General features: G+C 48.2%; 1 protein-coding gene across 2 annotated transcripts; it reads right to left on the reverse strand.

Annotated features, from left to right (window-relative positions):
• Positions 1-3,154: 3,154 nt before the first annotated feature.
• Positions 3,155-8,413, reverse strand: LOC120687906 (nucleolin 2-like). 2 transcript variants are annotated; one of them, XM_039969996.1, is made up of 17 exons: positions 8,257-8,412; positions 7,745-7,843; positions 7,479-7,633; positions 6,770-6,871; positions 6,466-6,699; positions 5,950-6,051; positions 5,750-5,830; positions 5,562-5,663; positions 5,426-5,485; positions 5,168-5,245; positions 4,988-5,092; positions 4,815-4,906; positions 4,608-4,725; positions 4,360-4,448; positions 4,167-4,257; positions 3,991-4,082; positions 3,155-3,824 (listed from the first exon to the last, which is right to left on the reverse strand). In XM_039969996.1, the coding sequence occupies exons 2-17, from the start codon at positions 7,824-7,826 to the stop codon at positions 3,485-3,487; spliced, it is 1,923 nt and encodes a 640-aa protein (XP_039825930.1). In that variant the 5' UTR covers positions 7,827-7,843; positions 8,257-8,412; the 3' UTR covers positions 3,155-3,484. The 2 variants fall into 2 exon arrangements, with proteins under 2 accessions (XP_039825930.1, XP_039825929.1); XM_039969995.1 differs by having other exon boundaries at positions 4,988-5,245; positions 8,257-8,413.
• Positions 8,414-13,276: the final 4,863 nt, after the last annotated feature.

Genomic DNA, 13,276 nt, shown 5'->3' on the forward strand with positions numbered 1-13,276 from the left:
AAAGATGTTGTGTGCGTCGCAAGGATCGTGTGAGCGTGAGAATCGATAAAAATGAAGTTAAAGAAAGGAAGATATAAGTTCTATTCAAAAACCTCGTACAAGAATTTGTATAGAGAAGGATTTCCTGCGACGCAGCAGTTCTTCCATACCAACTTAGCTGCCCGGCGCTACTACTGGCATAACAACCGGTACACCATAGGTTGACCCAACCCAATCCTCTTGTACTAGGGTTGGCTCCTTGCAATTCTCCCTTTAACACCAACGGGGCTAAAACAAGGTTCCAGGGGCTTATATGCAAGTGATTCGAACTTCCAGAGGCTAGATCTAAAGAAACCAAGGGCTAGAACCTAATTAAACCTAAAGCACAAAGTTAGATTTGTAAAAAGATAAGGCTTGGCGGTGGGTTCTATTTTGGAAAAGGTGAGGGGCTAAAACAGAAGAAAAAGAGCTATTTTGTAATTATTTTTGAACTGAGATAGAGTGCGGGTCGATTTTTGAAAACACGAGGGGCCTTTTTGTAAAATAGTTAAAGGTTGACCGTTAGTGATTGGATTGACTCGGGTCTGACCGAAATTGATTAGTTGGGTCTTGATCCAACGACTCGAGTCAATTAGAGTGGCCTGGTTCTGGTGCGGCTTAGCTAGGCAGCTCCAGGAGGGCGGCTGGTGGCTCGAGTAGGTTGCTGCTCGACTGGGCGGCTCAAGGGCGGCATTGGGCACCGGCGGCGAGCAGAGGCGGTGATGCCTCGCCAGACTTGCTCGAAAATGAGCATCCAACCTTGGCTTCTCATGGGGAGAGGCCGAGGAGAGAGAGCGTGAGGAGGAACTCGGTGGTGTGGTCAGAAGGGCGAGGTGGTGCGGCGGACGGGCCGCTCGACGGTGAGGCGCAATCGGGAAACTCCGACGAGCAATTCCAGAGAGAGAGAGAGAGAGAAGTGGGTGGTGGTGAGGGTCCTTACCCTCGTGCGGTGCTCCGGTGGCGTCTTTTTGGCTAAGGGAGGTGATGGAGCGGCAGATCGACAGTGAGCTTGAGAGATCGGCAAGCATGGCGGTGAGGGCGCGAGCAAACGAGGAATGAGTCCGAGGGAGGGGAGGGAACACAGGCATGGTGGCTCGGGCGCCTTTTGTAGGAGGAGAGAGGGAGAGGGAAGGCCAGGAGGGGAGAGGACTTGGCGGTCGACCATGAAGGCAATACTGGTGACATTTAGCTGTGGGAGGGAGGGAAATAGAAGGGAGGAGGCGAGGTGGATCGAGCTAGGGAGAGGATAATGGGGCGGTGAGAGAATGAGCCGAGTGGTGGAAAAATAAAAGGAGAGGGAGGAAGGAAGTTGGGCCGGATGGGGAAAAAAGAAAAGAGAGAGGGAAGTGGGCCGAGCCGAAGAAAAAGAGAGAAACAAAGGAAAGAAATAAAAGATAACCCTTTTTTAACAAGGCAAAAGATTGTTTGAGAAAAAAAATTCAATTTTTTTATTTGGGTGTTATAGTATTCGATACACATCTATTCGGATTCGTAACCGAAGCAATCCGCATTCGTATATATATCCGAGTCTATCCGTATTTGAATCTGAATCTGATAGAAAATGTGAAAACAAATACAATATCAGAGATATCCGTCCGTATCTGATCCATTTACATCTCTACGTGCCACAAACGGGTGCATGAGAGCTACGTGCCACAAACGGGTGCATGAGGGGGTTTCACCTCTAAAGATCATTGCGTGGCAATGTTTCCATAGGTTTCAACAAATGTGGAGGAGTCAAAGTGTTTGGCCGGCTGCGCTGCAGCCTTGCAGGGCGCGGGATGGCCCAGATCGCTGCCACATCATGGCCTTGCGTGTCCACGCCCAAGGCAAGCCTGGCATGGAAGTGAAGTGGCAGCTGAGGAAGAGGTGGTTGCTGTCCTCGTCGCCACGCCTGCAGAGTTCACAGGTGGAGACATCAAGCAGGTTCTGGTATTTCAGGTCGCTCTTGGTGTGTGTGGGTTGCTGGCCACGGTACGCAGGACCTGTCAGCAGACCCAAACAGAGTAAAAATCTATAGGATTTCGAATATCCATTACCATCTCAATCGGTGGAGCCTATTTATTGCGCGCGCTTTGCAGAAGGGAGGCACAGCTCGCTGGCAGGTGTGCCCGTGCGGCACTGTGCTTCTTCTTCCTCCTCTAGACCTCACGATGATGGTGGCGCCGGGTTAGGAAAGGGGATTGGGGGGTGGTTGGTGGGCGGAGCGGCCGCCGGCGTGGAGGAAGGCGGCGACCTTTAGGATTCGGGTTCTCGGGTGGGATGATTCCCTGGCCTCCGGCTACATAAGAGGAGGCTGGGGACGGCGGCGGCTCGGCGGCAGCGACGGTTGGGCCGACGGATGGCGAGGCGGCGCGGAGCGCCAGCCGGGCAGGGCAGAATCTCCGATAGGCGGAGGACGGTGGCAGGGGCAAGGCGTTAGACGGGCTGCGCGAGCAAGGCGGTAGACGGGCGGCATGGCAGCATGCTCAGCAGTGGCGGAAAGCGGAGGTGGCACCACCAAAGCTGGGAGAGGCGAGGGCGCTGGTTTCTAAGGGCCTTGTTTGGTTCCACAAGATTCCTAGCGCGCACGCTTCCCGGAAAAGAATCTTGCATGCATTAAGTACTAAATGAAGTCTATTTGCAAAAGTTTTTTAGGGATGTGTGCAACTTTTCGCGACGAATCTAATGACGGTAATTAATCGATGATTTGCTACATTAATACTACAGTAACCATCCTCTAATTGCGCGGTCAAAGGCCTCGTTAGATTCTTTATGGTCACTAGCGCATGAGTTCTGAAGTTGGTTTTATAAACTGATTTTGTTTGACACCGTAATTAACGGTCAAAATTATTACTATTCCTAGCGCGCTACAATCCTAGCACCAACCAAACAAGTCCAAGATGAGGCTGTCGGTGCTGGACAGTTCGCCTCATTCGGGATCGGCGACCTGATCAGTTTGCAAGAATAACGCGCTACAGTTGTACCCAAAGCATAGGACCTCGGGGCTCGTCATGGCGACACGCCACAACCATACCACTGATCATTGGATCATGTATTCATGTGTCCACGGCGATGGCCCAGGCCCCAGGGGGTGATGTGCAGAGTAAGAGTTGTCGAGGTGCATTGCATAAACTTCAACATTGCAAGATCTCTATGAACAAGGCCAAATAAAAAGAATTTACTATCCTCATCATAAAAATGCATTAAAAATGTCACGTCAATGAGATCCACGAGATACTTCAATAACTACGGTGTGAAAAGAGGTTAAAAAAATGTCAAAATTGCAAAGCAAGCCGAGCAGCATCATATACGAGAGCACATAACAGAAGTTTTAGGGTAAAGATAGTAGGTGCTCGCATTTCACTATAGTCGCTTGCCAATGCTTCACTCGTCATCATCGAATGTCGTCTTCTTTCCTGAAAAAATTGAACCACATGTTACAAATCAAGCGATCCCAACAAACACAGCTTCAACAAGGTTTCTATCATGACAGCAGATAGAAATCTGAGCGGCCTGTACCAGCACCCTGCTTGTATGGTGTGCCCCGGCCGCCACGGCCTCTGTCACCCCTTCCACCCCTTCCTCCAAATACACGTCCCCCCCGTCCTCCGTCACGTCCGCGGTCACCACCTCGGCCCCTGTCACTTCTCCCTCTTCTTCCACCACTGAAACTTCCCCGCCTGCCACCACTGAAGCCACCATCTCTGTTATCAGGCCTAGGCTTCGCCTCATCAACATACAAGCTGTAGCCATCAAGTTCATTTCCGTTCAGCTCATATGCTTTATTCAAGGAATCCGGATCCTTGAAGTCCATGTATGCCATCCTGCAAAACCAAGCAAAGCCTTATTTCAACACCAAGGAGCATTTGGAAATGGTTACTTCTCAAATTGTACAAACAATAGCCTTAAACCAGTTCCTCCCAAATCTTGTGCCCCAAAACAGGGGCTTAACCTAAGCATATAGAATTTATATGTGAAGAGCCAACTGACCCTTTGGGTGCACCAGTTTCATAATCCTTTGGAATTGAAATCCGAACAATCTCTCCACATGAGCCAAAATGTTTTTCAAGAGCGCTTCGGATCTAGCAAAGAAAAAATGTCAGATATAAAGAGACATTGTTCCAGAAAATAGAAACACAGTGATGACAAAACGAACATAAAATTACCTGGTCCTCTCCACTAGATGTGTTAAAGCCTTTAATAAATACAGTGTTGCCTGACCTTGGAGCAGATTTGTTGAAAGAACTGTTGTCCCTCCTGAGTAATACACTAAATTCAGGCCACACTGATAATGATTGGTAATACACTGAATCGGTCATTCCCTATAGGAGAACCACCAAAGATGAGATAGAGAATCACCCGCTGCCAGGAGTGTACGCGCCCCTCTCAACAGCAATGTCGACCCTCAAAGACCGTCCCATCAGGTCATGATCAGCAAATTCAAGTGCCTAAGTTGAGAAAAAGAGAGTTCATTAACAAATTCTTCCATGGATGCATTGAGTGTCAGAACCAGTTGGTGTCAAATAGAACTTGACGGCAGTGAGGTCTTCTGATCTAAAAGTTCACTAAGCTGCATTAAGTACCAAATTAGTAAGCAGATTGTTCACCTTCTGAGCAGCTTCAGCTGTAGCGAATTCAACATGACCATAGCCCTTCATGCTCCCATCCTCGAAAGTAGACAAACGAACATCTACAACCTCACCAGCCTCCTCAAAAAATTGCTTACTACAGGATGTGGAAATAGATCTTAATGGCAACACATTTCAAGAAAAAAAGAAAAGAAATTGACACACTCCACATACTGTCATACTTACACTTGTTCACGATCTACACTATAGGATAAATTCCCCACAAAAATCGTCTTTGATCCAGCAGACTGACTTTGGCTTTTGGCAGGAGTTTTGGCCTGCAATAAATAATACACTTGTAAAAAATCCATCTAATATGAAACAACCAAAATATAGAATAGTTTAGATTGTAGAAATACTTCATTCTGTGCCAATTTTTTGTTGGGAGTTTTAGCCTGTTTGTCACTTTCCTCTTCACTATCTTCATCACTGCTGCTTTCTTTCTTTGAAACCTTAGTGGCAGGCTTTGCAGCACCAGAAGAACAGTAAGCAGGTGAAACAAAATATTCAAAGGCAGAGCGAACATGAAGATAGAGTACCTTTGGCTTCTTTTGAGGAGGCTCCTCATCACTTTCTTCAGAACTCTCATCAGAACTATCATCAGATTCGTCACTGGACTAAAGAGAGAGAAAAACAGTTTGCATTTAACATGTATATCACAGACAAGTGAAACTACTAACTTCATTGGAAGGCATTCTGTGATACGGAAGCCCCCCAAAGCATATTTTTGACATTTAATTTCAGTTATGAAGTGGGCACAAATTACGAGTCAAAGACACAAGCAAGAGAAAGCATACTTGTCTGCTCTTCTTATCTGTTGCTAGATGCCTTTTTGCAGCAACAGTAGGCTTTTCAGGCTGTAAAGAAAATTGAGATGAATTTAAAATTTTGTGCAATAGTAAGTTAAGAGTAGAGAAAAATAGTGGGACCTACTTCATCAGAATCAGAATCTGACTCAGAGTCAGATTCTGAGCTATCACTAGATTCCTCTTTCTTCTTAGGAGCAGCAGCCTTTGCAGGCTTAGCATTGTTATCCTGAAGACAAATAGAAAATACACTCTATTAGAAAGTTCTTTTAAGTATGATGAAGCCTCCAACAACCTATGCAGTAAGGTTAGTACCTCATCCTCGGACTCAGATTCAGAACTCTCACTCGACTCCTCCTTTTTCTTGGCTGCTACCGGAGCTTTAACAGGCAAATCCTGAAGAAATTGTTCATGTCAGGAACACAACTGAAATTATTTTTTAACACAAACATCTACCTATCAAAGGTAATCAAATCAACGGACAAGTACAACATGTGGATCCACAAACATATTACCTCATCTGAATCATCATCCGAATCGCTGTCAGAGCTATCAGACTCTTGGGTCTTCTGTTGCACAAAGGCAACTGAAGGCTTCTTTAGCTGAGCAGCAGGCTTCTGAAAAACAATAAAGTGCAACAAATGTCAGTGAAAAAAAATGCAAAAAGAATTCCCAACAACTGTTCCGGATAGTGGTGTCACACTAGTACAAGGATCTAACATTACATATATGTTCCTTATAATTATTTTATCTTACAAAGACACTCAGGACATTTCATTGAAGTATTAGCTTATCAAGATGTGTATATACAGTTCTAAAACATGGAAGATAACAAATACAATACTTATGCTTTCATACCACTGCTGAGATCAACCTTGAAAACAGTAGTATTTTAATACTTTCGGGAGAACGGTCAAGAAAAGCACATAATTTATACATAAAAAGCTCATGCAGAAAGGTAGGATGGGCAGACAACGGGTTAGAACATTCAAGATTCACATTTGAAGATAAAATAGGTTGCAAATACTTACATCATCCTCATCAGATTCATCGTCCGAGCTACTGTCTGAGCTGCTGCTGTCAGACATAAGATTTTTGGAACCATTACTAACCACTGCAGCAGGCTTCTTTGTAAGGGTAGTGGGTTTCTTTGCAAGTTCGTCATCAGAACTGCTATCACCACCACTATCGCTGGTCTCATCGCTGCTGCTGCTGCCAGCAGCAGCTGGAGGTTTATTTGAAGCAACTGGTTTTTTGGAAGGTTCCTTAATTGAACAAAATGTAAGTACGGATTGGTAAGAAAGAAGTCCCTAAAAGAAAGTGAATAACGCTTACATCATCTAAGGAGCTCTCATCACTGCTATCATCACTGCTCTCCTCTTTAGCAGGTTGCATGCCTTTCTTCGGTTGAGTAACCTTCTTCGGCTGGACCTTAACCTGCAAAGATTTTCGTTTTCTAGTGAGCTGAAAATAGAAATCAAAAGAACACAAAGATCCCATCCATACACAAGACACGCACCAATGCCATAAAAAATAATTTTATCCGTAGTGCATACCAATGAAAAAGCCAAAATGTGCAAAACCATGTTGCGTTTTAAACACGATTGCTATTTAGACCTCAAACTATAATGCAAACATCTAACGAACGAATGAGTGGATGTCAAGGATATTCTAAAAGCCAATGAATTTCAAGTTTAGATATCCTGACAACTGCATACAGATACCAAGTGTTTCTGTGCAATTGTTTATTTGAAAAATACCATGAAGCATTGTCTCACATATTCAACAAGGCAACTGGAACAACATATGGATAAGTACGAGTTACCGCAAAGGCAAGCTTAACTCCCAAAAAGTGTGAAAGCAAATTGTTCAATCAACAGCATGCAGCGAATAACAAAAATACAAAAAATACAGTAAACGTGTCATGCAATCTATTGTGGCATTGTAAAGCAAACTAATCTTCTGAGATGAAGCATTATAACTTTAGATTTTAACAGAAGGGGACAAGTGAGCCGAAAAGGAAAGAACACTAGAACAGTGGTACCTCCTCTTCAGAATCTGAAGATTCTTCCTCAGAGCTACTGCTCTCAACTTTCTTGGGAGGGGGCTGCTTCTTCACTGGCTCAACCTTTACAGGTACAGTCTTTTGCTTCTTCGCACTGACTGCCTTCTCAATCTCACCTTCCGCATTTCTCTTCCCTGTTCATTCGGATCAAAAAATGTTGTCACACCATGGGATAACACATGTAAATACAAAGCCTGTGAGACAAACTTAACAAAGAATTATTCCACTACTTATCAAAACATTACCCTTCTTTGCAGACTTGCCCTCTGGGACCGAGACAGCAGCAGGTGCAACCTCAACACCGGATTTCTTGCTCGACTTGCCCATAATGGCTCAACTAAGCTCTACAGAAAATATGGGCTAAATTAAGAATAATGCATAACAACAGTACAAACAAATGAAAAACTAAAAACTAGCATATTCCTCATGAGCGTCATAACAAAGGAGAAACATGAAAGGTGCCGAGTACACTCGTGGCATCGGTCACGTTAACGAAATAGAAACAAAAAAATCCAATACTCGTGGTAACTAGTCAGTAAACACAGGGTCGAGAACAGTTTTCTAAAAAAATCAACAGGTCATAATGAACTGCTACTCGCAATCCACCACCAAGCAAGCCAGCAAACCCGCTGCCGGCAGCGAATTGGACCGATTGGAGAGAACGGAACAATAGGATTCTAGTGCTCGAGACGACGCCATGATCCCGCAGAATGGAACGAGAAATTCAATCAAGCAATCAGGGGCTAGGGTTCCTTACCGAGCGCAGGAGATACGGACGGCAGCCCGAGAAGAGGTGGAAGGAGAAGCGGCGGGGTGGTCTGGCGGCGGCGCGGGGGCAAGGCTACGGTTCCGGCCGGGTCGCGGACCGGAGGGTTTAGGGTGGGTTTGGGGAGCGGCAGCGGCCCGCAGGTCTTATACCATGTCCACAGAAGCTCTACTTTTGCATTTCGCCCCCCCACTAGGAGTCGATGTTTGTTTGAAGTATGCAATCATCCTCGCCTAGTCGTTTGGTTGCGATATTATGTCAATATAACACTTTTAAGGACTTCAGTATAAAAATACTTTGATGTTTTGGTATGGACCTCGAACGATGGGCCTTTGTGGGCCAGAAATAGCGGTTCGGCTGAACGCAAGGATGACAATGGTTGAAATTTGAAATCTTACCCTACATGCCTCAACTGCTACCCGGCCCATAAAGGAAGGAAAAAGCCTTTGCTTCTGTGCTAGTGTGCTACACGGCTCAGCTATCAGGAAAAAAGAACTGGCATAGGTAAATGCATGAGCAACGTGTACTCGGGATAAAAACAGAAATAATTTTGAAGCAAATAAAATGTTCCTTGCAAAAATTGTTTCAAAAAAATATAAATATTGGGAGCGTCCCCTCATAAGAGAAGACTTAAATGTGATACAAACACCAGTCCCAAGAGGCTGATGCCACATTTATTACATCAGATGGTTCATTACCATACAAACCTCCGAGGAGGACACTCGATACAGATAATAATAATAAGTAACCAAGCTACGACATAACACCAGACCGCAACCCACATGGGGTCTAGCTCGGGCTCAGAGTACTGCGTCAGCGAAATCATCTCGAACAGGGCCGGTCCACAGGCAAGGTTGGGTGTAGAACGATAACCCTACTCGGCGTCGTCTGGCACGAAGTCTGGGTTTTCTTCTGTAAAAAGTAAGAATGGGGTGAGTACAAACGTACTCAGCAAGTCCAACCACACCCACGGAGGGGGTTACATCAGAATAACATGTACAGGTAAAACAAGGATAAGGTTATGGCTTTAATTTGCGGAAAGCTAAATTTTATGCAGGGGTTCGTTTAACCAAAAACATTTCGGAAAATAGTTTTTTTGTAATGAATAACACGGGGTTTGAGTTTTAAACTGCTACCGGACTCCCCGTCCGTCGTAGCACACGGCACAACTGCCGGACACAAATCCAAAACAACTCACGCTAGCCCAACCCAAGGTAAACACTAGTAGTGAGACCACACCGTAACTCACCCAGTACCGTGGGCACGGATTATTCGAATAGATTCTTAACTCTGCAGAGGTGTGCAACTTTACCCACAAGCGGGTACCACAACACGAGCACCGAAGTGTCGGTGTAGATCCTGGCATAGCCATTACCCACCTTAGCTAGACCTGATCTGCCATCACGGGATTCACCAAAGAGTCATCAACCTAACTCTGAGGTACGACCAGGGTATAAGTCACACTGAAAATATCCCTTTTCCTTGGTCACCCGTTGCTCTCAGCCCTCCTGATGGCTATCACATCAACTAGTGGGGTTTATGCTAAGCCGTTGCCCATTCAACGGTCGAGTGGTTTGCACGATAGTGGAGTTAGGTGAGATGTAACACCAACTCGGTCCTTAGGGGTGACAAGGTGGATATCTCCCTTCCTTGCCCTGCCACAACGGCACGAGCAAAAGGCAAATCTGTAGAATTGCCATCCATCCCGTCTAAACCTTCTTTACAAAAACACCACATTTATCCCATCCCACATACGCACACATTTTCTTTTATAAAACAAATAGCATTATGTGCAGAGTCCTAAGCGTTCTAATAGCGATTAACGTCCAAGCAAAATCAGACATTAATCTAGGTGGTCAAGGAATGGTTATAACAAATCAAGGGGTGGCTATCCAACCGTGTTTTCATGCAGGCAAAACATATGCAATTTTATAAAGCAGGACAATAGCTTATGTTTATAAAAACTAGGACTGAAACATGCATCAGAGGGCGGGATTGAACTTGCCGTCTTCAAAGCCTTCTGGGATGTCCTGTCCTTCGGGCTCGGGGTCGCGGAACGGGTCCTCGTTCACCTGCTCACAGTACTGCTCGTTGACGGGCTCTCCTTCGTTCACTACGTGGTCTACAGCGCACACAAACAAGCACACAATCAATATATAGAAAATAAAGATCTATCGTTGAGCTCGAATCGGGAACACATAAGATATGGAGGATGGAGTAATATTTTTGTGTGGTTTCGTAATGACATGGCCGAAACTAGGTCAAGAAAGGCGCGGTAGAGTTTCGGGCCGATCAGAGTTTGTTAGGTGCATGAAATGATAGGTTACATAAAGGGTTAGGGGTTAAATCAGGGTCCAGGGGCCTAATTGTAATTAAATTTAAGAAGGCAGGGGCTTGGTTTGTATTTTAGAAATTATTCGGGTTATTCTAAAAGAGTCAGGGGTTTATTTGTAATTATGTTTATATGGGAGGAGGGTTTATTTCGAAATATATTAAAGAGAAGGGTTTTATTTGCAAACATGTTAAAAGGTGGAAGGTTCCTTTACTAAATATAGAAAAAGGGAGGGGCTTTTGGGCATAATGCCCTGTCCTCTTCCTCCCCCTCGCTGGGAAACAGGGGAGGGGGCGGCGCGTCGCCGGCGGTGCCGATTCCGGCGGTCAGGGCCTCGGGGGCGGCTCCGAGGTGAGGGGAAAGGGAGAGGGGGCCCTGCGGGGTCGATCCTCGGCCGCAGCTCGGGCGGAGGCGGCCCGGGTCGGCCTGGCCACGACGGCGTGCGGCAGCGGGCGGCGGTGGTTTTGGGCCGGTGATTCAGGGGGCGTGGTGGCGGCCATGGAGGTGGGGGAAAGCACCGGGGGACTCCGTGGAGTCGATTACCCCGCTCACCTTGGGTAGGGGTGACGCGCAGAGGCGGGGCGACGGGAGGGGGCGGCGGCGGCCTCTGGAGCTTGGCGTGGCGGCGCTGCAGGGCTAGGAGAGGGGAGCTCGGGGAGGTGGGTGAGGTTGTGGAGCTCGGGGTGCCCTTCGCCCCTCTTTTTATAGGCGGCCAAGGCGGTGGGGATGAGAGTGGGGTGGTGGCCGGCGGGGCAGCTCTGGGGCGGCGTTAATGGTGTGGGGGCGGCGAGGCTCGCCCAGGTGATGCGACGGCACGGGCACTGTGCGGCACTGGCGGGGCGTCAACGGCGAGCGGTGGCGAGGCGAGCGCTGGCGACGCGACGCCTCGGGCAGGCGGCGCAGGCGGCGCTGTGCCAAGGTCGCCGGCGCTGTGCGTGCGCCGAACGACGGCGCGTGCGTCGAGGCGGGACGTGATGCGTCGGGCAGGCGGCGACCCGGTGCAGGCGGTGCTGTGCGGCCGTCAACGGCGGCGGTGTGCGCCTGTGTGCGGGCGGGCCGGTGTGCGTGCGTGCAGGCGGCCAGTGCCGCGGCTCGGCGCACCGCGGCGCGGCGAGTTCGCGCGTCCGAGCGCGTGCGCGGCCTACCTTGGCGTGGCGCGTCGCTCGGCCAGGGAGGGGAGGTCGGAGTAGAACGCGCGGGCGTGCGCGGGTGGGAGCTGGGAGCAGCCGGGGTGGCGCGCGGGGCAGGCAGGCGGGGCGAGCGGCGTTCGGGGCCGGCGGGCGCGTACCGCGCGTGCGTGCGCGCGTGGGGTCGGCGGCACGCGGCTCTGCAGCGAGGGGGCGAGGTCGGGGCCGGGCCGGGCGGTGCTCGGGAGCGGGACAGAGCAGGCCGGGAACGGGGAGGGGTGGCGCGGTCGGGCCGCGCGGCAGAGGAGGAGGGAAGGAGAGAGGAAAGAAAAGGAAAGAAAAGAAGAAAAAGGAAAAATGGGAGAGAGAAAAAGAAAAGGAGGGGAGAGAGAGAGAGAGAAAGAAAGAAGAGAGAGGGAGAGAGATTCGCGCTGGATTGGCGGCGCGCGGTTGGCCACGCGCAGCGCCGATCACGCGTGTTTGGTCGGGTGCGTGCGCGGGTCAAGGCTGAACAGGGTGATGGATTTAGATGTCGGGGTCAGGTCTTTCGGGGATCGGGGGATCGGGCGGAAAAAAAGGTTCGAGCTCAACGACGAAAAACTTTTTAACCCATTTTATCGCGTGAATTATTTCGGTGGATTTTGGGATGTTACAAACCTACCCCACTTAAAATGAATCTCGTCCTCGAGATTCGGCTGATTCCTAAAGAGGTGAGGAAACTCCTTCTTCAGAGCGTCTTCGCGTTCCCACGTAGCTTCTTCTACTCCGTGTCTGCTCCACTGGACTCTGCAGATCCGCACTTCGGAGTTTCTGGTCCTCCTGGTGACAGTGTCTAGAATCTTGACCGGTATTTCCTGGTATCTCAGGTCTGGCTGTAGATCTATCGTTTCCACTGGCACGTGTTCTGCTTCGGGTACCCTTAAACACCTTCTTAATTGTGAGATGTGGAACACCGGATGTATATCCGACATTTCTTCTGGTAGCTCTAAGCGGTATGCTACTGCTCCAACTTTCTTCAGAACTCGGTACAGTCCAATGTACCGGGGGGCCAATTTCCCTTGTACATGGAATCTTCGGGTTCCTCGAATGGGCGACACCTTGAGATACACAAAATCCCTTGGGTTGAAATTTATTTCCCGTCTTTTCTTGTCGGCGTAGCTCTTTTGTCGGGACTGGGCTGCTTTTAGCTTTTCTCTAATCTCGGCAACTCTTTCTTCTGCTTCTTTTATGAGTGCGGGCCCGACTAGGGCACGTTCTCCAACCTCTGACCACATCAGCGGTGTTCTGCATTTCCTTCCATAGAGGGCTTCGAACGGTGACATGCCTAAACTTGCTTGGTAACCGTTGTTATATGAAAATTCTGCATAAGGTAAACTTTGTTCCCAGTCCTTGCCATAGGTGAGAACACATACTCTCAACATATCCTCCATAATCTGATTCACTCTTTCTGTCTGGCCATCCGTCTGTGGGTGATAAGCGGAGCTGAAATCTAATTTTGTGCCCATGGCTTTATGCAAACTCTTCCAAAACCTAGAGGTGAACTAGGTTCCTC

The sequence above is a fragment of the Panicum virgatum genome, chromosome 9N, assembly GCF_016808335.1.
Source record: "Panicum virgatum strain AP13 chromosome 9N, P.virgatum_v5, whole genome shotgun sequence".
Taxonomy (NCBI): Eukaryota; Viridiplantae; Streptophyta; class Magnoliopsida; order Poales; family Poaceae; genus Panicum; species Panicum virgatum.

Bases quoted from the DNA above. Each gene is read 5' to 3' on its own strand.
- LOC120687906 (XM_039969995.1), bottom strand. From the start codon at position 7,826: ATGGGCAAGTCGAGCAAGAAATCCGGTGTTGAGGTTGCACCTGCTGCT. The intron at 5,486-5,561 runs GTAGGTCCCACT...TTTTCTTTACAG, and splicing joins CAGATTCTGATTCTGATGAA to CCTGAAAAGCCTACTGTTGC. The intron at 4,726-4,814 runs GTAAGTATGACA...CACATCCTGTAG, and splicing joins AGTGTAGATCGTGAACAAGT to TAAGCAATTTTTTGAGGAGG.